Source organism: Oncorhynchus mykiss, chromosome 25 (assembly GCF_057628025.1).
Source record: "Oncorhynchus mykiss isolate SJ-2025 chromosome 25, ASM5762802v1, whole genome shotgun sequence".
Classification (NCBI taxonomy): domain Eukaryota; kingdom Metazoa; phylum Chordata; class Actinopteri; order Salmoniformes; family Salmonidae; genus Oncorhynchus; species Oncorhynchus mykiss.
In genome coordinates, this window is record NC_143046.1 from 53,773,098 (window position 1) to 53,798,855 (window position 25,758).

General features: G+C 42.2%; 2 protein-coding genes and 1 long non-coding RNA gene across 3 annotated transcripts in view; 2 read left to right on the forward strand and 1 right to left on the reverse strand.

The window, feature by feature from the left end:
- LOC110505292 (zinc finger protein Rlf) lies at positions 1-19,469 on the reverse strand. Its single transcript, XM_021584438.3, has 8 exons — positions 19,269-19,469; positions 8,236-8,390; positions 7,901-7,982; positions 7,556-7,691; positions 7,217-7,419; positions 6,829-6,965; positions 6,496-6,637; positions 1-6,347 (listed from the first exon to the last, which is right to left on the reverse strand). Exons 1-8 carry the CDS (start codon positions 19,446-19,448, stop codon positions 1,707-1,709), a joined length of 5,676 nt encoding a protein of 1,891 aa, XP_021440113.3. The 5' UTR covers positions 19,449-19,469; the 3' UTR covers positions 1-1,706.
- Positions 19,393-25,758, forward strand: part of LOC110505293 (uncharacterized) — a 21,176-nt gene continuing 14,810 nt past the window's right edge. Inside the window, exon 1 of the long non-coding RNA XR_005039577.2 lies at positions 19,393-19,515. This is a non-coding gene — a long non-coding RNA (uncharacterized LOC110505293). The remainder of the gene's footprint in view (positions 19,516-25,758) is intronic.
- LOC149972044 (uncharacterized) lies at positions 20,828-22,714 on the forward strand. The gene is made up of 7 exons (XM_090220504.1): positions 20,828-21,650; positions 21,738-21,914; positions 22,005-22,066; positions 22,149-22,235; positions 22,323-22,364; positions 22,433-22,604; positions 22,684-22,714. Exons 1-7 carry the CDS (start codon positions 21,587-21,589, stop codon positions 22,695-22,697), a joined length of 618 nt encoding a protein of 205 aa, XP_090076630.1. The 5' UTR covers positions 20,828-21,586; the 3' UTR covers positions 22,698-22,714.

Genomic DNA, 25,758 nt, shown 5'->3' on the forward strand with positions numbered 1-25,758 from the left:
TTTTTGAAAGGGTCAATTCAAACATTTATTATTCTTAGAAAGCATTACATGTCTGCCTACTGGACTGAAGAAATGGTGTCTTGATACTCAGAGGGGACAAAAAATGGCAAATAAGATGATTCTGTAGAAAGCTATATTCAGACAAATTCATAGCATTAGAATAGGCAAATGAGCTACATTGTTCTTCTGAAAGTGTTTTATAAAAGTTAATTATGTAGTGAGAAGATACATACAGTGGCAAGAAAAAGTATGTGAACTCTTTGGAAATACCTGGACTTCTGTATAAATTGGTCATAAAATTTTATCTGATCTTCAGCTAGATCACAACAATAGACAAACAGTCTGCTTAAACTTAAACAATTATACGTTTTCATGTCTTTATTGAACACACCGTGTAAACATTCACAGTGCAGGGTGGGAAAAGTATGTGAACCCTTGGATTTAATAACTGGTTGACCCTACTTTGGCAGCAATAACCTCAACCAAATGTTTTCTGTAGTTGCGGATCAGACCTACAAAACAATCAGGAGGAATTTTGGACCATCCCATTCTTGGGATGTCTGGTGTGAACTGCTCTCTTGAGATCATGCCACAGAATCTCAATCGGGTTGAGGTCAGGACTCTGACTGGGCCACTCCCGAAGGTGTATTTTCTTCTGTTTAAGCCATTCTGTTGTTGATTTTGGGTCATTGTCCTGTTGCGTCACCCAACTTCTGTTGAGCTTCAATTGGCGGACCGATAGCCTAACATTCTCCTGCAAAATGTCTTGATAAACTTGGGAATTCATTTTTCCGTCAATGATAACAAGCTGTCCAGGCCCTGAGGCAGCAAAGAAGCCCCAATCCATGATGCTCCCTCCACCATACTTTACGGTCGGGATGAGGTTTTGATGTTGTGCCTTTTTTTCTCCACACACAGTGTTCTGTGTTCCTTCCAAACAACTCGACTGCAGTTTCATCTGTCCACAGAATATTTTGCCAGTAGAGCTGTGGAACATCCAGGTGCACTTTTGCAAACTTCAGACGTGTAGCAATGTTAAAAAAAAACAAAAAAACAGCAATGGCTCTTTTCGTGGTGTCCTCCCATGAACAACATTCTTGTTTAGTGTTTTACATATCTTAGACTCGTCAACAGAGATGTTAGCATGTTCCAGAGATTTCTGTAAGTCTTTAGCGGACACTCTAGTATTCGTCTTAACCTCATTGAGCATTCTGTGCTGTGCTCTTGCAGTCATCTTTGCAGGACGGCCACTCCTAGGGAGAGTAGCAACAGTGCTGAACTTTCTCCATTTATAGACAATGTCTTACCATGGACTGATGAACATCAAGGCTTTTAGAGATACTTTGGTAACCCTTTCAAGCTTTATGCAAGTGAACAATTCTTAATCTTAGGTCATCTGAGATCTCTTTTGTTCAAGGCATGGTTCACATCAGGAAATGCTTCTTGTGAATAGCAAACTCAAATTCAAAATGCCACTGTATCTACATTGAAATGTTCATCATCTGACAGAAATGTAATACAAAGACTGAAGAGGTTGTTTTTTTTTCAAAATCAGGGGGCCATTTTTCACAGGTTGAAACATGTAGGTAAATTAAGGAACTTGAGCTGCTCAGTTTGGCAACTTAAAAGATACTGATAATATCAGAGTAGTAATAACATTAGAAAAAAACACAGAGTCTTCATATTGGACACAAAAGTGCTCAGTTCTACAAACCTTCGAGAAGTAGCTTATCATTCGTTTTTGTGGGGAAGAGGTCAAGCAAGGAAGTGAAAAACCTTGGTCTCTCAAGAACCACTACAGGCCTTTGGTGCTGCAGCTGTTTAATGGCTAGGTCACCACAACCTGTAAGAGCCTTTTCTAAGATGACGTGTAAGTTCTGGACTGATGTGTATTCCCCTGTCCTGGGAAGAGGCTTAAGTGGGGAAGAATGAGCCAGCCTGCTACAGGTAGTAGTGAGTCCCACCTGGCTGTTCTCCTTTACAAAACAGCTACGTCTGTAGGAATCCTGCCGCCGAGCTGACACCACAGGTGGATCAGGCCGGGGGTTGTTGCAGTGTGAAGCCTGGGGCCTCTCAGCATCCTTATCCTTGGAGTTCTCCTGTATGAACTTCAGGAAAGATGACTCGAATCCCATAGGTCTGTAAGTAGCCAGGTCAAATGTGCGAGGGGTGGGGCTTTGAGGCTGGGGGTCCTTTGAAATGGGAGGGTGCTTAGGGAGCTCGTTCTTACGTTTAAGTGGCTGCCGGGCTTGAGGGGAGGGCAAGGGCACAGAAATGTTTGTTGGTTTGCCACCATCTTTGCCTGAACTGTCCAAGAAGCTCTCATCAACACAGAATCTGAGGGAGGATGGGGGAGAGAGATCAAGAGCCGGTGGGTTTGAGGATCTTCGCCTTGGCCTCGCCTCTTGGCTGTGGCTGTTCTGAGTAGCAGGGTCCTCCGTGTGCCCACAGGGTTCTCCATAAAGCAAGTCATCTGCACCGACCAAAACATTCCTCTCAGCAGTTGGCTCCTCTTTGAACCCCAGTGGGTCATAGTCATCCAGTGTTTCTGCTTTGATGGAGTGTAGACTCATAGGCACAGATGGACCACCAGGGTTCTCTGGCTCTGCTTGATACTCCATCTTCAGAACTCCGTTAGGTGCCCTCGTCATATCAGGCCACACAGACAATACAGTATTCCTCTGTATCAGCTCCTCCAGTTGCTCTGCTCTAAACACAAGCTTATCCTCATTCAATTTGAAAGCCCGATTGGTTAATTTGTGGCAATTCAAATAGTGACGTCGCATACTACGTATAAATTTGACTACAGAATCACAACCCTGCACCATGCATGGGTACGCTTCACGTTGACAGCGATCTTGGCACATCTGCAAGGCCTCCTCATGGGAACGGAAGACCATATCTTCAAACTTGTGTTTTGATTTGGACTCTACAATACTTGGGTCAACATTCAAAATTTCACCATCATCTTCATCATGCTCTTCACTAGTTTCTTCAGCCTTAACATCTTCGGGAGACTTTGGGCAGTGTCTCAGAGATTGCCCGAGAGGTAGTTTGGTTGCATCTTTTTGTGGCGTAGAGGATGTGAAGATAAACTTTTTTTGGCAACCAGTGACTGAAGTGTCGTTGTGAGTATTCTGGAGACGCAATACAAGTGAATCATAGTAATTGAGGTGGCTAGAGAGTACATGTTTTTTCAGACTACTGCTTTGGGTGAACACTTGTGTACAGCCCTCATACTTGCTGTACATGGTCGCCGGGTAAGGAGAACTCTTTCTGTGATGCTTTAGGCTACGGTTCACCTGGTAAGGATGCTCACTCTCCAAGTGACGCACCAGGCTACTGTTCAGGAGGTAAGAGGCATTACAGTTGGCGTAGCTGCACCTAAACTTCTGTAAAACTGGGTCTTCTGAAAGCATGGAAGGACGTCCCATCACCTGTGAATGATGCTTCTTCTTGTGGCGATAAAGACTGTAGGTGTGACAGAAAAGCATCCCACAGTCCTTGTGCTTGCACACATAAATGCTGCCTCTGCCCCTTTGCATATCTCCATCCTCACTTTCCTCCTCAAATTGATCCTGCACAGAAGATGGCGCGTGACTCCATTTTGTACTCTTGTCTCCAGACTTAGCAAATTGTACAACGTTTTGTCGCCTCCACATTATTTTCTTTTTTAGGTACTTCTGCTGCCAGGAGGGGTGTTGCCAGGTGAGGGTCTGAGAATTTTGTATAAATGAGACTGTGGGCTTGGTGGGTTCTTTGGGTTTACCCTGAACCCACTTTTTAGACCAGCTCATTTTCTCCACAACTGCCTCGCTAAGTCTATGAGTCTGAAGATAATGAACCCTCAAGTCGGTCTTCTCTCTATGGCATTTGAAGCAGAGGTGGCACTTAAATGTCAGTGACTTGAGGATCTTCATTCCTTTCACCTTCTCCTCTGAGAAATGATGCTTGTTCATGTAGTGGCGCCTTAGGGTAGTGCTAATCACACATCTAAAATTGCAGCCATTAAGCTCACATAAGTATTGTTTAGTAGAAGCTTGCAAAACATAAGGGCTGATCTGGTCTGACTCTAAGTGTTGCTCTGAGGGTAGACTGTGGGCAACAGATGGTTCAACGTTTGATGTCAATTGCCTCCTCTCACCAACAGCGGGTGGAGCTCTCTTTTGCAATAATACAATTGGGGACCTGGTGCCAACACCCTGATGGCAGGATATATTTGATGTGGTGGACCCTGACATTGGGTGGGAGGGCTCAGTATATCCATTTGTAGAGTTGGAGGGAGTCAGACTAAGCTGGCTAAGCCCAATCAAAATCTCTCTCAAATGGGCATTATCATTGGCAAGGCATGATGGAGATGTTGTGGTGTTCTTGGTAAGGGAAGGGCAAGCATTTCCCTGGCTTGATCCCTTCATTAGCAGACAAGCTGCATGTTCATGTTTGTTCTGGTCATCATTGTCCTGCTCTGTTTTGACCTTTAGACCTTTAGATTTCAAGCCCACTTCTTTGTCAAGACCGAGTTCCTTATTCTCTGCCTTGAAGTGCTCTGGATGAATACACCTCAGGTGCTTGTGAACATCTCTGGCTTTGGAGAAGGTCAATCCACACCTCTCAAAACCACAAGTGAACTTTTTTCCATCAAAGCACACAGCAACCGAGGTCATTGTGCCTTTGGGCTCCTTGCAGCTCGATACATGTGACGAGGACGCACTGCATGTATAGGAAGTAGCATTGTTTCCCCCACTGACTAACTCCTCCAGTGCAGTCTTTCTTTTACAATACTTTTTGGGTCTGGCTATGTCCTCAGTTATGGAATCAAGATGTTTTATTTTGGCCTTCCTCTGTGCCTCAAAGTCTTCCTCAGAGAAGGTAATGCCGTGTGTGGCTAAATGCTTGCTGAATTCCTTTTTAGAAAAGTAGAACTTTTTGCATTCAAGGCTTGTGCAGCTGTATGCAGCATCACGAAAGTGCTGTGCTTCATGGTGGTATACCTGTCCCAAGTCAGAGAAAGAAAGACGACATCCTTTGAGCTCACACTGGTAGCTAACTTGATAGCCATGGCTATGCTTATGTGCAACAAGCTTATTGGAGGTGCTGAAACGAGCACCACAACCTGTGACCATACAAATGTAAGGCAGGTCACCGTAGTGCAAACGCTGATGTCGTCGGTGGTGATAGGCAGACATGAAGTGGCGCCGGCAGTAAGTGCACTTTTCCCTACGTTCTTTCATTTCAAAATAATGTTTCACGTTCTGGTCCCCAACGTGGTATTCAGATTTTAAATGCACACCCAAGTACTTGGAATGCTTAAAAGTCTTTGTACAGTGAGTGGCAGGGCATGTATATATGTCATGATTCTGCAATTCAAAATGAAAGTTAATGTAATCAAATGTGACGTTATCTTCAAGTCCAGGGTACCTGGGGGCAGATGAAGCTTGTTCTAAAATGTGCTCCAAAACATCAGGATCATGTGTGGACTGGTAGTACAGCATTAAGGATGGATCAAGAGCAATCTCAACAGGCTCCAAGTCGTCCTCCTCCATTTCCTTATCCCAATCAATCCTCTTTTTGTCCTTTCTCTTTTGCCGAGTGCTTCTGGGTGGCATTCGAAGGTGTAGTTTAGTATGTGGGATAAAATCTTTTCTGCTTTTAAACCTCTTCAGGCAGACAGGGCAGGTGAAAACACCGTTGTTTTCATGCCTCTTAGAGTGAAGAAGAATTCGCGTTTCAGTAACACTTTTCTTACAAATCTTGCAGAGGAACTTGTATTTCTTCTGAAGTGAGCCCTGCTCAACATCTGGCTTCAAAGGTGGTTTACTGTCCCACTCATTTTTCTCATCTTTATTATGACCATCAATGCCAACAATTGTCCGATTTAAGTATTCTCTTGGCATATCAACAAACCCCCTCTCCACCTCCTCCTTTACATCCTGCCCAAGACTAATCTCCTGCTCCTCCTCATCTTCCTCTGGCTCAGGGTCAAGCCCCAGCAGCCTGATGCACTGATGCTTGAGTGTTTTCCAGTCCCAGAATTCAGGGTCGAAAGGCCAGTGGGCTTTAAGTGCCAGGAGCAGTTCACACCGCAGAGAGTTGGGGATGATGGAATTTTCCTGGTCATACTTCTGATCGGTCTGCAGAGAGAGCTCTTCAAGGGAGCTGAAGGCCACATGAGAGAGGCCTAAAAGAAACTCTGTCAGCTGGCAAGCACGCAACACCTCAAGATCGTCTGGTAGGAGGCAGGCTACAGTCTTGCACACAGAAATCCTCGTCTCTGTGTCCTCTTGGTCTGGGAGCTGTAGTGCTTTAACACATAACTCCACAGACGAAGCCAGACCAAGCACCTCTGCCTGTAGAAGAAATGGGGGAAATCAGTGGCCTACAAATGTAAATTTATTTTCAAAGCAAATATTTCACTAAAATAACAATTCAAAACCGCTTAACAATTTATTGCAATGACATTCAAAATGAGAGGGAGAAAAAGCGGTATTTTTCTACCTCTGTCCGAATGACGTGCACAAGGAAGAGCAGATGGTAAACGGTCTTAGCAATGGCGCCTAGCTGCAGGCAACGCTCCAGCAGTGATTCCAAAGATGGGTCAATCCTTCTCTGAAGCTTACTCCACAGCAGTGTGAGCTCCCTAGAAATGAAGCCGCATTGAGAAATATACATTAGAGAGACCCCAAAGCTACACACCAGCCCAGAACTAAGATTGGGCTAAGATTATTCAGGGTCCCTCTGCAAATGAGATCATTTTTTGCGCCTAACATGCATTCACTTCAATTTATCCATATGCTTCCCAAGATTTGACATTGACTACTAAAAACACACCAGGAGCAGTACAGGCTTTGCTGCTGCAGCTGTTGAGTTAGGAAGGTGGTACACAGGATGAAGGCCGTGTTTTCCTCCCCCCCAGTCTCCAAACTGCATGTAATATCCAGCACATCCTTACAGTCCAGTCTGGATATCTGTGGGATATATAATAAAGGCCAAATCATGTATAGAACTACAGTTTTGTGGACCATATCACTTACATCAAGGGCGAAGGAGTTCATACTCTACTTGTGAAGATTGCCCAACACACAACTGTCAGATTCACTATGCCATCACATTTTCTTTCGTAACAGCTTTCTCTGAACGCTATTTAAATAGCAGTATAAATAACATAACTGAGCTAAAAGACAAATGATGCTGTTCTCACAACAACACACTGACAGACCTCCATGATGGCCTCCTCACCGGGCAGCAGGTGGCAGAGGAGAGAGACGTAGGTCTGCCGGAAGGTGGTTTGGTTGGAGACAAGGTGGCATTCGGCACAGGACTTAGCCAGCACAACAGCCTTCGCCACCTCTCCTACTTTCTCCAGGTGTTTGACACGCATCTCCATGAAGCCCTCCCCCTCCAAGGCGATGTACGCCTCAACTGAAGGAGAATGACAGAGCAGCAGTAGCTGGATGACTAATACCAATACTTCAAAATCACAAGATTAGCCTTATTAGTCACTGCTGCTTCTTTGTCCAGCATTACCATGTCAATGCAGTAAGGTGGCGATACTGACCTTCCGCTATGTTTGTGGGGCGACCAGTGAGAAGGGCGCCTAGGACAGGGTTACTCCATGCTCCCCCCTCTCCTGTGATCTGGAGCAAGGCTTGCAGGTCTGTGCTCCCATACTCCAACAAGGCATCATGGGCCACCTGCAAAACCCGTGAGAACACACACAAAGGGGTCGGGCCACAAATGTCCCTTAAGGTAAGAGACGGCGTGGTAAAGTTGTTCATGTAGGACAGCCCTCACATCAAGAAGTGGATTGGATATAAAAATCACTTCCTCAACTTCTCTCAATTCCCTGGCTAATGTGTTCTCAACACATTTACTTTTCAATCAAACAGACCCCATCCTTTACCTGAACAGAACGGTAAAATTGAACCCAGGTCTCATAAGGGATTTCATTTTCAGGCACAGACAGCAACAGTTCAAAACAGCTCCTGAAAGCAAAATAACAAAAAGGACACAATGAGGGACAAGTGACAACTTGTGAAACTTCATGACACAATGTTATCCATTTCTAACATGCAGCACAAAAAAAATTAAGACATGTCTTTAAAAAAAAGAAGGCTATGTATTGCAGCACTCAGCAGAAAGTGTGGTACTGCTGAGGTTTTAAAAAAAAAAAAAAATGTATATGTTAGTACAACCATAACAGTTTCAAACACATTATTACTCTTTGAGTTGACTCACAATGCTAGTCTCTTTAACACGAGGGCCACATTATCAGAGTCTGCGGTGAGGTGTGGCCTTGCAGCAGCGAAGCAGTTGATGGACAGGCAGTAGACCTCCAGAAGGGGAAGACCATGCTCCACAGAATTCCTGCTCCCAGCATAGTGCATCAGTGCCTGCAAAGACAGTCATGGAGGAAAGAGGTAAAAAAAAAAAAAAAACACTTCCAATGACAAGTTAGTTAATAAAACATTATTTTTTTTTATTTTTATAAACATAACGACTTAGCCAACAGCTACAGCTAGCTTAACACTCAATTACTTTCCAATTAATGGTTGAGCAGCCATACTGAACCCAGTTTAGGGTTATCTTTTTTGTTACAATGGTCTCACAATCTTGCCAAAATAGAGGAAAAAGCATAGCAAAATATGATACTACAATTTCTGTAGAAAACAAAAAAACAGTCCTAATTTCCGAATTATGTCAGAAAGGAAGAGGCGAAGCAAGAGGATTAACCAAAATCGCAACAATAAAGCGATAAGCAGACATTTTTTTGTATGGGACGTCTACGAGTGTCAAATTTGGTCAACAAAAAATGTAATTGCTATTTTGCTAAGTGAGGCTTATTTTGTAATGTTTAGGTTGTTAGAAATGTACCGATATACAGTGCGTTCAAAACAGTATTCAGATCCCTTCACTTTTTTCAGATTTTGGTACGTTACAGCCTTATTCTAAAATCGCTTCAATTGTTTTTTTTACCCTTATCAATCTACACACAATACCCCATAATGACAAAGCGAAAACAAGTTTAGAATTTTTTGCAACTTTGTTAAAAATAAAAAACAGAAATACCTTATTTACATAACTATTCAGACCCTTTGCTATGAGACTCGAAATTGAGCTCAGGTGGATCCTGTTTCCATTGAGATGTTTCTAAAACTTAGAGTCCACCTGTGGTAAATTCAATTGATTGGACATGATTTGGAAAGGCACACACCTGTCTATGTAAGGTCCCACAGTTGACAGTGCATATGTCAGAGCAAAAACCAAACAATAAGGTTGAAGTAATTGTCCGTAGAGCTCCGAGACAGGATTGTGTCGAGGCACAAATCTGGGGAAGGGTACCAAAACATTTCTGCAGCATTGAAGGTCCCCAAGAACACAGTGGCCTCCCTCATTCTTAAATGGAAGAAGTTTGGAACCACCAAGAGCTGACTTCCCGGCCAAACTAAGCAATCGGGGGAGAAGGGCCTTGGTCAGGGAGGTGACCAAGAACACAATGTTCACTGACAGAGTGCCAGAGTTCCTCTGTGGAGATGGGAGAACCTTCCAGACAGACAACCATGGTAGAGTAGAGTGGCCAGACAGAAGCCACTCCTCAGTTAAAGGCCCATGACAGCCTGCTTGGAGTTTGCCAAAAGGCTCCTAAAGGACTCTCAGACCATGGGAAACAAAATTCTCTGGTCTGATGAAACCAAGATTGAACTATTTGGCCTGAATGCCAAGCATCACGTCTGGAGGAAACCAGACACTGCTCATCACCTGGCCAATCAATCACAACAATGAAGCATGGTGGTGGCAGCATCATGCTGTGGGGATGTTTTTCAGCAGCAGGTACTGGGAGACTAGTCAGGATTGAGGGAAAGATGAACGGAGCAAAGATCAAAGAGATCCTTGATAAAACCTGCTCAAGAGCACCTTCCAACAGGACAACGACCCGAAGCACACAGCCAAGACAATGCAGGAGTGGCTCCGGGACAAGTCTCTGAATGTCCTTGAGTGGCCCAGCCAGAGCCCGAACCCGATCGAACGTCAGCGACGCTGACAGAGCTTGAGAGGATCTGCAGAGAAGAATGGGAGAAACTCCCCAAATACAGGTGTGCCAATCTTGGGTCTTCTTGGGTATGACACTATGAAACTGTAATCACTGCCAAAGGTGCATCAAGAAAGTACTGAGTAAAGTGTCTGAAAACTAATGTGATATCAGTTTTTTATTTTTATAAATTAGCTAAAAATTTTAAAATATATATTTTTGCTTTGTCATTATGGGTTATTGTGTGTAGATTTATGAGAGAAAAAAAACTTTGCCTACACGGCAATCGGCAAATGCTTTTGGGAGTGGGCAGAAAAGGTTTGTCCATCTACAGAGTCAAAAAGCTGCGAAATAGAGAGACAAAAATAAAGAGAAGGGAAGGACATAAAAGTACCAGTGTCGGCTATGTTGTGTGTGATGGTTGTGATTGTCACAAGACGGGGAATTCAAATAAGCCTATGGCACGTCAAGGGAACTGTTCAGATGGGTTTAATGGAAACTGAACAGTGACTGTAGGTCAATAACCTCTCACATAGCCTTCATATTAACTACTGCAGAATTGAGCATTTCTTGCAGTAAAATGATACACCAAATGTAAGCTACATTTTGACTTGGGAACAGGAGTGGAGTTCTTTGATGCATGCGCAGTTAGATAGCACCTCTACAGATTGTATCTTTATTAGCATCATAAAAGCTGATAGTATATCAACCACATAAAATATGCATCCAAGCTGAACTGAAATCTTATCTTAAACGTTGGGTCATTTTCACAGCTGTAGTGGAAGAATGAGAGAAGGTGATACTGGCGACTGGTGACTTGCAGGTGCCGAGGCCCAGCGTGATGACTCAATCACGATTTATGACATTGTTTGGAAACACACCTTATCCGTGTCTTTCTCTGGGGAGGCACGTTCCCACAGAATCCTGTGAGCGCAAACACCGTTGGAGGAGTGAAATCCTGGCCTCAATCTCCAAACCTCAACCAAATTGAGATGGTTTGGGATGAGTCAGACCGCAGAGTGAAGGAAAAGCAGCCAACAAGTGCTCAGCATATGTGGGAACTCCTTCAAGACTGTTGGAAAAGCATTCCAGGTGAAGCTGGTTGAGAGAATGCCGAGAGTGTGCAAAGCTGTCATCAAGGCAAAGGGTGACTATTTGATGAATCTCAAATATATTTTGATTTGTTTCACTTTTTGGTTACTACATGACTCCATGTGTTATTTCATAGTTTTGATGTCTTCACTATTATTCTACAATGTAGAAAATAGTAAAAATAAAGAAACTCTTGAGTAGGTGTTCTAAAACTATTGACCGGTAGTGTATGTGCATATTATTGTGTGAGCAGATGATGGAGTGAGTGTTAGTATGCGTGTTGGAGTATCAGAGTTCCACTCCAGCCATTACCACGAGCCCGTCCTCCCCAATTAAGGTACCACCAACCTCCTGTGGTGCATAGTGTGTAGGGCACTGTGTATGTATAGAGACATTGCAAAAATAAGAATAAAATACAGAGGCCAACTCAGTCTGTTTAGGCATTTCATTTGTTATTTAGCAGTCCTATGGCATGGGGATAGAAGCTGTTCAGGAGCCTGTTGGTGTCAGACTTGATGCACCGGTAGCGCTTGCTGTGCGGAAGCAGAAAGAAGTCTATGGCTTGGGTGGTTAGAATCTAACAATTTTCCGGGTCTTCCTTTCACACCGCATGATAGGTCCTGGATGGCAGGGAGCTCGGCACCAGTGATGTATTGGGCTGTGCGCACCACCCTCTGTAGCGCCATGCGATTGAGGGCGGTGCTATTGCCATACCGAGCAGTGATGCAACCAGTCAATATGCTCTCAATGGTGCAGCTGTAGAACTGAGGATTTGAGGGCTTATGCCAAACCTTTTCAACCTCCTGAGGGAGAAAAGGTGCTGTCGTGCCTTCTTTACGACTGTGGAGCATTTTAAGTTCTTAGTGATTTGGACACCGAGGAACTTGAAGCTCTCGACCCGCTCCACTGCAGCCCCATTGATGTGGATGGGGGTGTGATCACTCCCCCTTTCCTGTAGTTTACAATCAGCTCCTTGGTCTTACTGATGTTGAGGGAGAGATTGTTGTTCTGGCCCCACACTCTCTCAAGTCACTGACCTTCTCCCTGCAGGCTGTCTCATCGTCGCCGGTGATCAAGCCTACCACCGGCGTGTCGTCAGCAAACTTGATGATGGTGTTTGAGTCGTGCGTGGCCACGGAGTCGTGGGTAAACAGGGAGTCACAGGAGCGGACTAAGTACACACCCCTGTGGGGCCCCGTGTTGAGGTTGGAGGTCAGACAGTTGTTGCCTACCATCACCACCTGGGGTTGGCCCGTCAGGAAATCTAGGATCCAGTTGCAGAGGGAGGTGTTCAGTCCCAGGGTCATAAGCTTGGTGACGAGATTGGAGGGACAAGTGTTGAACGCTGAGCTGTCGTCAAAGAACAGCATCCTCACATAGGTATTCCTCTTATCTAGGTTGGTTATCAGTGTGGAGTGCAATTGAGATTGAATGATCTATTGAGATCGCGCCATCTATATCCATCTGTGACGATGGAGTTCATGTGTGTCATAACCAGCCTCTCAAAGCACTACATGCTACAGGGCGGTAGTCATTGTGGCATGAAGTCAGAGTTCTTGGGAACAGGAATGCATGTGGTTAGCTTAAAACATGTGAGGATTACAGACTGGGACAAGGAGAGGTTGAAAATAACAGTGAATAAAACTGCCAGCATTATTTTTGGTGGATTTTGTGGTTTCAAGCTAGTGAGTTGAACATTCTTCATCAAGAACATGGGCAACATTTTATTATTGACAATGAATGAGGTGGGAAGGTTGTTCCCTTGTCATATACAGTGGCAAGAAAAAATATGAACCCTTTGGAATTACCTGGACTTCTGCATAAATTGGTCATAAAACTTGATCTGATCTTCATCTAAGATCTTCAACAATAGACAAACACAGTCTGCTTAAATTAATATCACAAAAAAAGTATATGTTTTCATGTCTTTATTGAACACACTGTGTAAACATTCACAGTGCAGGGTGGGAAAAGTATGTGAACCCTTGTTTTAATAACTGGTTGACCCTACTTTGGCAGCAATAACCTCAACCAAACGTTTTGTGTAGGTCTGATCCGCAACTACAGAACAGTCAGGAGATGCTCCCTCCACCATACTTTACAGTTGGGAGGAGGTTTTGATGTTGGTGTGTTGTGCCTTTTTTTTCTCCACACATAGTGTTGTGTGTTCCTTCCAAACATCTCAAATGTAGTTTCATTTGCCCAAGGAATATTTTGCCAGTAGCTCTGTGGAACATGCAGATGCTCTTTTGTGAACTTTGGACAGCAGTGGCTTCAACCGTGGTGTCCTCCCATGAACACTATTCTTGTTTCGTGTTTTACGTATAGTAGACTCGTCAACAGAGATGTTAGCATGCTCCAGAGATTTCTGTAAGTCTTTAGTTGACACTAGGATTCTTCTTGAGCATTCTGCGCTGTGCTCTTACAGTCATCTTTGCAGGACGGCCACTCCTAGGGAGAGTAGCAACAGTGCTGAACTTTCTCCATTTATAGACTATTTGTCTTACCGTGGACTGATGAATATCAAGGCTTTTAGAGATGATTTTGTAACCCTTTCCAGCTTTATGCAAGTCAACCATTTCTGAGATCTCTTTTGTTAGAGGCATGGTTTACATCAGGCAATGCTTCTTGTGAATAGCAAACTCAAGTTTTGTGAGTGTTTTATCTTTTGAAGAAGTCATTAGCCTAGGGGTTCAAATACTTTTTCCAACCTACACTGTGAATGTTTAAATTATGTATTCAATATAGAAAAGAAAAATACATTAATTTGTGTGTTATTAGTTTAAGCAGACTGGGTTTGTCTGTTGTTGTGACAGATGAAGATCAGCTCTAATTGTATGATCAATTTATGCAGAAATCCAGATAATTCCAAAGGGTTCAAACAATTTTTAATGATATATTGATAGTAACTGTAGCAATAACAGTGGCAAGAAAAATTATTTTTTCCTGCCACTGTTATTGCTACAGTTACTATCAATATATCATTAAAAATTGTTTTCCAGATTGTATTTTGGCAATTATTTTTCGCAATGTGAATATTGGGTCGCTACTGGGACAACCTGGTTCAGTTTGGGTCCCAAGGCAAAACCAGTTGAGAACAACCTTTGACACAACCTCTATCTTTCTCCACTGTCATCCCCGCTCTCTATCTGTTCAATAAAGTCTGAAAAGATCTTAAAAATATACTTTAAAAATGTAAAAATAAACAATAAATGCACTAGCTAGGAAAGCTATTTATTTCCTGGCTACCAGTCCACATCGCTCTGGCCAACTGACGTTTCTTCTCCACAATGAGTCTGGATTTGCCTCCCTCCAACGTTTTCTAGAATGCGAACACATTCTGATCATTCTGATTGGTCAGAGAAACTGATGGCTTGGGCCAGAGCCGGCCTACAAGATATCGTTATCAATTTTGATACTCTGATTGGTTAAAGACTAGTCAATTGCCGATTCATTTGTTTTGTACAACGCCTCTTATTTTGAAGTCACACAAACAACATCTAGGGTAGTGTTGTCACAATACCAAATTGTTGACTTTGATACCGATATGAGGATTAGTATCACAATACTCGATACCTCCAGCAAAAAAAGAAAGAAAAAAAAAGGCATATTAGCCAAAGTCACAGAATGGCACTTGATCCAGACAGATATTTTATTATTATACAACCATACAATCAATTTGACTGATTATTTAACCACATATCATAATGGTAATCCTTTATTCGAATTGTAAATCTCTCATCTGCTGATAAATTGGGTAAATCAAAATGTTGCCTAGGCCTATTCACAATAGGTAAATGCAGTGTGTGCATGGATTGAGTTTTTGAGCTTGTTTAGGATGATTTCATAGGGCTACAGATTTTTTTTAAAGTTTCCCTTCCATTTTGGGACTTATTTTATTGTACTGATTAACACTATTGCATAGAAGCATAGAAGAAGCAATCTCCTCTTTTATAAAAGTGTGCTGTTTCTTTAAGACTAATGATATCATTCACACACACATTCAGTACAGGATGGAGCAAATTTGATCTTGACTGGGAGAGACGCGAGGTGGGGGAGATGAAGTCAATTAATAAAGCTTTTGGTGACAATCAGCTTTGAAATCACCAATATTTTGCGTTACGTTTAGCGTTACGTTTTACATAAACAATGTAATAGGGTAGTGAATTGATGTTAGCTGTAAACTAGCAAGGAAATTTAACCCACAAAGCAGGAAGCTACTGGTATCTTTTTGCTTTGTACAAAGTGTTCTAGTCTGTATAGGACATTATTTTGCGAACAGTAATTAACAGTTTCAACATTTCTACATGCCGCGTTGCATTATTCAAGTGTGTTAACTTCTGTGCAGCATAAGTGATGATGCAGCCCAGACTCTCAGTGATTTCTCAGAATAGGCTAGAGCTAGCAATGAGTAAGTGGAGCAGGCTCTTGTGCTATAAGGGGACATCGGCTTCGCTGAGAGAGACTTGATCCTCTCTCAACCAGTAGACGACGTGAGACATTTGAAAGAAGTACCAAAAGTAAAACATATGAATTGAAAAAGTACCTAAGTTTCAGTATACCATGCAATACTATTGTAGGGTGGCATATTCAAACAATGTATGTAGCGATTGATAGAGCAGCAGAATTACATTCAGGGTGAGTCATCAGACAAAGCTAATTGATGAGTAATGAAGAACTCTTGCCCTGAAGGCCGGTCACAATTATGCTAAACCCTGCCTATTTCTACCATTTACAGTGCCTTGCGAAAGTATTCGGCCCCCTTGAACTTTGCGACCTTTTGCCACATTTCAGGCTTCAAACATAAAGATATAAAACTGTATTTTTTTGTGAAGAATCAACAACAAGTGGGACACAATCATGAAGTGGAACGACATTTATTGGATATTTCAAACTTTTTTAACAAATCGAAAACTGAAAAATTGGGCGTGCAAAATTATTCAGCCCCCTTAAGTTAATACTTTGTAGCGCCACCTTTTGCTGTGATTACAGCTGTAAGTCGCTTGGGGTATGTCTCTATCAGTTTTGCACATCGAGAGACTGAAATTTTTTCCCATTCCTCCTTGCAAAACAGCTCGAGCTCAGTGAGGTTGGATGGAGAGCATTTGTGAACAGCAGTTTTCAGTTCTTTCCACAGATTCTCGATTGGATTCAGGTCTGGACTTTGACTTGGCCATTCTAACACCTGGATATGTTTATTTTTGAACCATTCCATTGTAGATTTTGTAGATTTATGTTTTGGATCATTGTCTTGTTGGAAGACAAATCTCTGTCCCAGTCTCAGGTCTTTTGCAGACTCCATCAGGTTTTCCTCCAGAATGGTCCTGTATTTGGCTCCATCCATCTTCCCATCAATTTTAACCATCTTCCCTGTCCCTGCTGAAGAAAAGCAGGCCCAAACCATGATGCTGCCACCACCATGTTTGACAGTGGGGATGGTGTGTTCAGGGTGTTGCTTTTACGCCAAACATAACGTTTTGCATTGTTGCCAAAAAGTTCAATTTTGGTTTCATCTGACCAGAGCACCTTCTTCCACATGTTTGGTGTGTCTCCCAGGTGGCTTGTGGCAAACTTTAAACAACACTTTTTATGGATATCTTTAAGAAATGGCTTTCTTCTTGCCACTCTTCCATAAAGGCCAGATTTGTGCAATATACGACTGATTGTTGTCCTATGGACAGAGTCTCCCACCTCAGCTGTAGATCTCTGCAGTTCATCCAGAGTGATCATGGGCCTCTTGGCTGCATCTCTGATCAGTCTCCTCCTTGTATGAGCTGAAAGTTTAGAGGGACGGCCAGGTCTTGGTAGATTTGCAGTGGTCTGATACTCCTTCCATTTCTATATTATCGCTTGCACAGTGCTCCTTGGGATGTTTAAAGCTTGGGAAATATTTTTGTATCCAAATCCGGCTTTAAACTTCTTCACAACAGTATCTCGGACCTGCCTGGTGTGTTCCTTGTTCTTCATGATGCTCTCTGCGCTTTTAACGGACCTCTGAGACTATCACAGTGCAGGTGCATTTATACGGAGACTTGATTACACACAGGTGGATTGTATTTATCATCATTAGTCATTTAGGTCAACATTGGATCATTCAGAGATCCTCACTGAACTTCTGGAGAGAGTTTGCTGCACTGAAAGTAAAGGGGCTGAATAATTTTGCATGCCCAATTTTTCAGTTTTTGATTTGTTAAAAAAGTTTGAAATATCCAAGAAATGTCGTTCCACTTCATGATTGTGTCCCACTTGTTGTTGATTCTTCACAAAAAAATACAGTTTTATATCTTTATGTTTGAAGCCTGAAATGTGGCAAAAGGTCGCAAAGTTCAAGGGGGCCGAATACTTTCGCAAGGCACTGTATCTTCTCAAATCTGATTTTAAACCTAACCACACCAATAAACTTAAACCAACAATCAAATTGTTGTTTTCATGAATTTTTACAATAGACAATTTTGACTGACTGTTGTATTAACTAGTGACAACCCTGCAGGTCTATTCACATGCATGCCTGCAAGTGCCTGATTTCCAGCCAGCCCTGATAAACAAAACGTGATGCCACCCAGCCCAGTTCAGCTTTTACTGTAAACATTTAACAAACGTTGCAAAGAACAACAAGATAAACTAGCTACTTGTTTGTATGTACTGGATTTAGCATCAAAAATATTTTTGCAAGCCTTATTGTCATCCTGGAGCACTGACCGTCTCCCTCTCTGACTAGTCCTTGATCAGGACTCAGTTCCAATGCATTACACATAATAGGCTGACCACACCGTGCGAGCGTTGCAAAATAATTGTAGAAATCTATGTTATTCAATAATTGCGCCAACGAGCGTCTGCGTTGCCACGGGCTGAAATAGAAGTCATTCCTATTTCTGACGCAGATCGCGATGCAAGTCCTGCCTCTCCCATCTCCTCATTGGTTTATAGACGCAGGTACCCAGGTGCCATCTCGTCATTGGTTATACCCACGTGGGTGATTGAAAGACAACCTGTTGCCGTGGTAATACTATGAAAGTGTAGATGCCAATAAGTTATAAGTTAAAGATGAAAAAGCCTGGAAAGAGGAGAGATGATTAGAAACAATTCGGTTGACCGTTTTCATGTGCGGATTAATTGTCGGAGTAGAGAACCTTGTGCATTTCAGGTAAAATAACAACCTAATGTTTATATCCCAGGACAAATTAGCTAGCAACAGCAAGCTAGCTAAATAGGACAAATTCATTGGCCAAATTGCCATACATGTTTAACCCTTTCCGACCTGTCCACAAATGAATGTAATTGGTTCAGAGTTTGTTTAGATATTGTAACCTGCGTGTCGTGATCGCTTTTGGTGTAGGGGGACAAAATACATTTATGCACGATGGCGCACGCGCGGTTCCGTGTAAGTCATTGTTCAGAGCGCGACGCTCTGCCTGAACATTAACACGCATCGCTTGCCGTATGCTTTTGGAAACATTAAGGACCTCCTTATCTGTCATATTGGCGCGTATTTTTTTGTAAACAAAAGGTTAAATTGATAGACCTTAATCGGGTTAGGGTTCCCAAAGGGCCATATTTCAATGTAACAGCGCTTGTTTCCGAAAACAAACTTAAGATAGTTAATTAGCACAGGTATGTATGCATGTAAACTCAAGACAGAAAAATACTGTAGGCTGCAACTGTGTCAAAACAGTGTACAGTAAGTGTCTTTTGCCTTTGTGAAATAGTTTTGATGTGATATGAATGTAGATGGATTTATGTTTATAGAACTGTAACGTTACTGCAATTGATAACCGTTTCATGTTTAGATGGAGCATTATTTGGTTGTTTTGGCTTCCAGAACATAAGGTCCTTGGATTAAGGTGTAACATTATTCTCCTTTAGTCCAACACTGGGCTACTGTACCTCAAGCTTGTAGAACAACCATGTTAACATTGCTAACGTGTTTACTAGCTGGCTAGAGTTTGAACCACTGACGATAGCATGTTGTGTTTTGCACATTGGAGGCATGTAATAGATGTGTTATACTTTGCGGCTTATAGTCGCGCATTAATGTAGATTGTTCGCTTATCCTGGTAACTGTTCTACCTAGTTAGCAACTAAAGGCCATATTGGCGCATACAGCCAACATCGTTCCTTTTCCTTTCAGTTTTGCGTGCACGCTAGTTACCTGGCAGAAGTTGTCGCAATATTCGGTGGAAGATATTTCCGAAATGTCTTGTTGCAAGAGCGTTGCTTCCAGCGCCCTCAAGGTAGTCAGCAAGCCTTCCATGGCGACGAAAGTGTCCTCGGCAGTATTAGACAGCCGATTACTCCAGTCGGGTGCTGGTTCAACATCACTATCCGCCATCCTCACTCCCCGCCACCGCGCGTATGCAGCCTGTCATGTGATCGGCGTGCACTCACCACTGCTCCAGGTAATGACATTTGGTTATGGTAACTATACCTTTCATCTGTTGTTCCACCATATTTTTTTTGCATAGGAATTTAATTTATTGTAAACGACTATATATTATATTCAATCACATACTGCTGAAAAAAAGACCCCCAAATAGTCCACTCCCAGAGACGCTACAATTCTACACAGTTAGAGTACATTCGTGTCAAAGCCTGCTATACTACAGGTAGATAACATAAATATATATTTCAACCTTTATTTAAGTAGGCAAGCCAGTTAAGAACAATAATAATTCTTATTTATAATGACAGCCAAACTCAGAAGACGCTGGGCCAATTGTGCGCCGCCTTATAAGACTGTGATACAGCCTCGTTTTAATCGTTTGTAAACATTTTAATCAAACTATTATATATGAATCTATCTGCAATGATCGCATTATTGTGTGCATGTAACCGTACTCAATGTTTTTGTGTTGTCATGTAGCTTTTAATTTATTGAGCAGTTGTGTTGTGTAGGCCCACGGCACATTGACTCTGTACTGGTACCCCCCTGTATATAGTCTCACTATTGTTTTTTTTCACTGCTGCTCTTGAATTACGTGTTACTTTTATTTCTTATTCTTATCTGTATTTTTTTTAAACTGCATTGTTGGTTAGGGTAAGCATAAGTAAGCATTTCACTAAGGCCTGTTGTATTCGGTGCATGTGGCTAATAAAATATGATTTAATTTCTATAGTCCTTGGCAGCAATGTCAGAAATTGATGTACTGTATGTGTAGCAGCAATAAGCCAAAGATATTTTGGGAAAAATAAATCCAATGTACTCTGGCAAATCTAACATATTATGAACTAAGCAGATATTTCAGCGAATTACAAAATAGCACACTGGCCCGTTAAGACTGGCTTTGGGGAATGGATTGGATCTGGAAAATGAGAAAGCAATGTTGATACGCTTGCAGCAACAGGGAAGGTGCGGACCTCTCGCTACATAATTAATATTTATACAGAGTACATTTTAAACGTAATTTGTGGCTATATTTCCCAGAAATATTTTGCACCAATTGTCTAGTAGAGTGCATGTCTGCGTTTGTCTAATACGTAATGTAAATTCAACATGTCTTGAATCTGAAAAACACAATTGTTATTTTTCTTCTAACATGTTAAATGTTTTTAGCTGTATTTAAAATAAATGGACACATTTTATTTGACATTTTTTTTACTAAGATTTTATAAATTGAACAGTTGAAACAAATACCACGTATTGTTTTTTTTTTACCCCGTCGTTTTATTAGTGAGTTGGATGTCTACCACAGCTGGTAGCAAGCTCTCAATCCCCAACTTAAAGCATTATTTGTTTGGCTCACAAATTCATGTTCCTCCCTCCCCAACCTGGGGCCTGTTGCACAAAAGTAGAATTAAGACATCCGGGATAAATGACTCAGCTGAGCTCAATGAAGCCAAAACATGTGCGTCCAGGCTTAATTGGTTGCACAAAGACCAAGCCAGGATGAGCAGACACGGATTCATTAAGCCAGGTGAAACCAATCCTGGATAGGTGCGCGCTCACGGCTCACTCAAATAGACCCCGCCACAGATCACAGATTAACTGATTTACCATGGCAACTAGAGCCGCGTACTTTTCCCCGTCGGAAGCACAAATCCTCATGGAGGCATACGAGGAGGTAAAAGATATAATTAAGAAGAAAGGCAACACCGCCACAGTGATAAAGCAAAGAGAAAAAGCGTGGCAAAGTATTGCAGACCGCCTGAATGCGTAAGTAGTGCACAATTACACACTCACCGCTCCGCTGAAACATCACAATTACAATTCAAATATTTAATTCACATCTCCAAAAATGCAGTTGTACTGTAATTATGAAACGGTTAATTTTTTTTATTGAAATGCACTGCAGATATGAGTGAAATTGTGTAAAGTAACTCCATCACACTGTATAAAGCTATGATAAAATTTTTGATATTTTTACTGAAAACAAGACAAAAATACCAAGTAATTTTTTGCAGTGTGACTCCATTAAGTGTGTGTGTGTGTGTGTGTGTGTGTGTGTGTGTGTGTGTGTGTGTAGATTAAACATGAACGGGCCAAAACGGACATGGCAGCAGGTCAAAATCAAATACAAGAACATTCTGCAGAATGGTATGGTCCCTGACTAATATTTAACAAAGCACAAGCATATATTGTACCCAGAAGGTGCCTGCTCACACATTGTCTGTACTGTTTTAGCAGTGAAAAAGAATACCCACAGACAAGGCACGGGTGGTGGGTCACCAAAGGCTGACCTTACCCCAGCAGAGGACATGGCCTTGGAGCTAAATAAAGGCAGGCCCGTCTTAGAGGGGATCCCTGGGGGGAAAGAGACGAGCATAGGTTCCTCCCAAGATGCCACCCGCTTCATTCAAGGTATGTCCTTCCATCTCTACATGGGATACAACCACATTCATATTGAATCAATTTGGACTGTCTGACTTTGGTTTACCTATTGCCTTGCAGTGTCTGGCAGCACTGTGTTCCTGTTAGAGCCACCAGCACAAGCACCAGACGATGCTGATCCAGTGAGTACTCCATCAAAGGCATACTGTAGGCCTGGCATGTCTTGTCTACTAGCTTCAATATGAATCCGATTAAATGTGATAGGGTGAAGGCCCCAGTGCAGCAGCAACAGCACATGATGGAGACGATGATGAGGAGGAGACCATCTCTCTGGATTCCAGAAGGCATGAGGTATCATGTTAAGACTGTGAAAGTACTATTTACTCTACAATGGTGAGGAGTCCTCATCAAAATCAAAAAATCTAATTTCTTTTACAGGACCCAGATGCTATACAGTGGGAAAACCAGCCTGGCAACATAGTGCGTATTAATAAAAGGACACCACATCCTGCCAAATTCCAGCTGCGCTAATTGTATTGTGTTCACAGAGCTCACAAGCTATCAGAAAGTTGTATGGCAACCACCTCCGGTGCCAAATAGAACTGGCAGACATAGACATTCAGTACAAGAAGAAAAAGATGGAAAATCTTGCACTGGAGTTCGAAATAAAAAAGAGGACAATTAGGAAACTGGACCTTGAAATAAAAAAACTTGAGGGAGGTGAGATATGCCTTCAATGTACACTGTATGCTAACTGTAACACAAATGTATTAATCATTATTTTTCTTTCCTCCCCCAGCTCCAAGAAGATGACACAGCTCAAAATAAAAATTAGGTATATTCTCGTAAAGTCAAGTGAGCCATGACATATGAGCTCTTATTGTGAGCACACAGGACGGTGGCATCTTTCTAAGGTTTTTTTTTTATTTTCCCAGCAATCAGTACAACCAAGTCATCGTTATAAGGCATCGCCCTCTTTTGCCCACCCCCCCCAGCACCAGGTGTGGCCACTAGCCTATATGAAGGCCCAAAATTGTGTGTTCCTTTCTGCTCTGACAATGGCATGCCCATTCGTGCGAGATGTGGTGGATGAAGAAGCACTTGTGCTGAGGAGAGCCTTCAGGTGAGAAAGGGTCTTTAGGGACCGGTTGGACCCACTGGCCTTCCCTGATGACCATCTATATGAAAGATACAGGTTTTCTGCAGATGGCATCAGGTATCTATGCAGACTACTGGGTCCCAGGATTAAGCACCGCACTGCACGGAGCCATGCACTGAGTGTGGAGCAAATGGTTTGTGTGGCCTTGCGCTTTTTTGCTAGTGGAGCCTTCCTGTACTCAGTGGGGGATGCAGAACAGCTGAACAAGGCCACAATTTGCCGCACAATAAGGAGTGTGTGTCTGGCTATCAAAGCATTAGCAGATGTCTTCATCTCCTTCCCTGGCCACAGAAGACTCTGTGACATCAAAGAGGAGTTCTATAGGATTGCAGGTAAGAGGATCTACAAATTACAGGACAACTGTTAACACATAGTAGGATACTCATTACTTTGTGTGACAGGTTTCCCCAATGTCATTGGTGCAGTGGACTGCACACACATAAGGATAAAAGCCCCCTCAGGTGCCCATGAGGCCGATTTTGTGAATAGGAAATCCTTTCACAGCATTAATGTTCAGGTGAACATAACTTTTTGATATTGTCCATTGACGAACACTCTGCATTGCCAGTGATGTGCATTGATTGGTGTAATATTCCTCATCTTATGATTTCAGATGGTCTGCAATGCTGACTGTGTGATCAGCAATGTTGTGGCAAAATGGCCTGGCTCAGTCCATGACTCCAGAATCTTTCGGGCCTCTGAAATCTATCAGTGCCTATCACAAGGTAAGCCACACAACCCCTATTTATAACCATCATGGCTGTGTCAAGAATATCACTGTGTTTATGAGGTAGTAATGATGAGATTTTGTGTTGACAGGTGAATTCTCTGGTGTGTTGCTGGGAGACTTTCACAGACCTTCTGTGAACTTTCACCTTTCACAGACCCCCAGGAAGCACAGCAGGCCTACAACCATGCCCATGCCAGGACCAGGGCCAGAGTTGAAATGACCTTTGGCCTCCTGAAGGCACGCTTTCACTGCCTTCACAAATTAAGGGTCAGCCCTGTTAGGGCATGTGATATTACTGTGGCTTGTGCTGTCCTCCACAATGTGGCCTGCCTGAGGAAGGAGAGGGCCCCCAGAGTGCCACCAGCCATGGACTGGGACAATCCGGCAATCTTCCCTGATGACGACAGTGGTCGGCTGCTGAGGGACCAATATGTGTTGAATTATTTTAGTTAGTATGTGTGCTTTCAATTTTGGTTAAATATGTCCTGCGGTGGCAGAGGAATTTGGTTTTTTTTGGGTTCGTTTTTTGACGAATTTGGCCTCTTATGATGTTTGTGCGGTATACTGTGTGTAATACAAGGCTGCAGGGAGGCTACTGCATCCATTCATTTGTCTGTTCAGTTGATGTGTATGGATTTGTCCTGCATTTATTTTAGTGTGCAGACATGCAGGGTGTGTTATACACATTCAAAGGTCTGTATATGTATCATTTTGTATAATATGCTTAGATTCTGTGCTTTCCATCTTGTAGAGTCACTGTGACTTCAGTTTTGAAAGGAGCTGATGGTTTACCTGCTTTGTTTTGTCCTTATTCAATAAAGGAACATAATGTTACACATTGTGTTTTTATATTCATATGGAATGTGTATTTGTTTATATGACAGAGTACTAGGGCCACACTGAAGAAAAAGGATAAAGTCATAAATTTATGAGGCTGGTTCTTTCTGCAGAAAAGCTACATATTGTTTTTACAGTTTTGATACTTATGACAATGTGATACTTAATATTCTGGCACATCAGCATGTCTTTGTTTATGAAACCATACTGAAGTACAATTTCACGAAATGCCCCACATCTGTCATTTTAACAACTGTCCTCCTTTAAAACAACTGGTTACAATATTATGACTTGTGTTTTTTTCCCCTCTGTGGCCCTAATATTCTAGCATTTTATATATAGCCTTATAGTCTATGGGAAACTGTAAATTATCTAATGATAGCAACATCATCTAAAAATCATTTTTTATCCAAAATCATTGAAATTAATGATCACAAACGTTTAAATAACAGTGGGTCTAGTTATATGTGATAACAATGTATAGTGAGCAGTGAAATAACTATTGGTTTCCATTTGTGGTGACTGCTGACTGACATTAGGGATGAGATTAAATAGATCCTGGAATTTAGCCTGGTCTGGAGCAGGCTAGCTCCACAGAATAAATCTCCATGGTAATTTATACCATAACATATCCTCCTGCCCCCTATCCATCTTTAGTGCAACCGGATTACGGATCAATTGAGCCAGGATCACCAAGATATCCTGGCTTAATCCCTTATCCTAGTTTTGTGCAACAGGCCCCTGGTCTCAGAGCATTTAGTATTATTCTGTATGTAAATCCGAAACATGACATTTAGTATGGTATGCTAACTTCCGTATGGTATTTATTAATTTTTGGATGTCCATCACCCATTTTCTATGAAATATTACAGCCTTATTGTAAAATGAATTAAATAGTGTTTTCCCCTCATGAATTTTGCAAATGTAGAAAAAATAAACTGAAATATTACATTTATATAAATACTCCGTACTTTGTTGAAGAACCTAAGGCAGCGATTACAGCCTTGAGTCTTCTTGGTTATGACGCTACAAGCTTGGCACACCTGTATTTGGGTAGTTTCTCCCATTATTTTCTGCAGATCCTCTCAAGCTCATCAAGTTGGATGGGGAGTGTCGCTGCACACCTATTTTTAAGTCTCCAGAGATGT

What these genes read in the sequence shown, in the direction of transcription:
- LOC110505292 (XM_021584438.3), bottom strand. Translation starts at nt 19,448, where the DNA reads ATGGCGGATAGTGATGTTGAACCAGCACCCGACTGGAGTAATCGGCTG. An exon ending in CCCCACAAACATAGCGGAAG is followed by an intron (nt 7,420 to 7,555) that starts GTCAGTATCGCC and finishes ATTCTCCTTCAG; the next exon opens with TTGAGGCGTACATCGCCTTG. An exon ending in TGCACGTCATTCGGACAGAG is followed by an intron (nt 6,348 to 6,495) that starts GTAGAAAAATAC and finishes TTTCTTCTACAG; the next exon opens with GCAGAGGTGCTTGGTCTGGC.
- LOC149972044 (XM_090220504.1), top strand. Translation starts at nt 21,587, where the DNA reads ATGAACGGGCCAAAACGGACATGGCAGCAGGTCAAAATCAAATACAAG. An exon ending in CAAGAACATTCTGCAGAATG is followed by an intron (nt 21,651 to 21,737) that starts GTATGGTCCCTG and finishes GTACTGTTTTAG; the next exon opens with CAGTGAAAAAGAATACCCAC. An exon ending in CACCAGACGATGCTGATCCA is followed by an intron (nt 22,067 to 22,148) that starts GTGAGTACTCCA and finishes TAAATGTGATAG; the next exon opens with GGTGAAGGCCCCAGTGCAGC.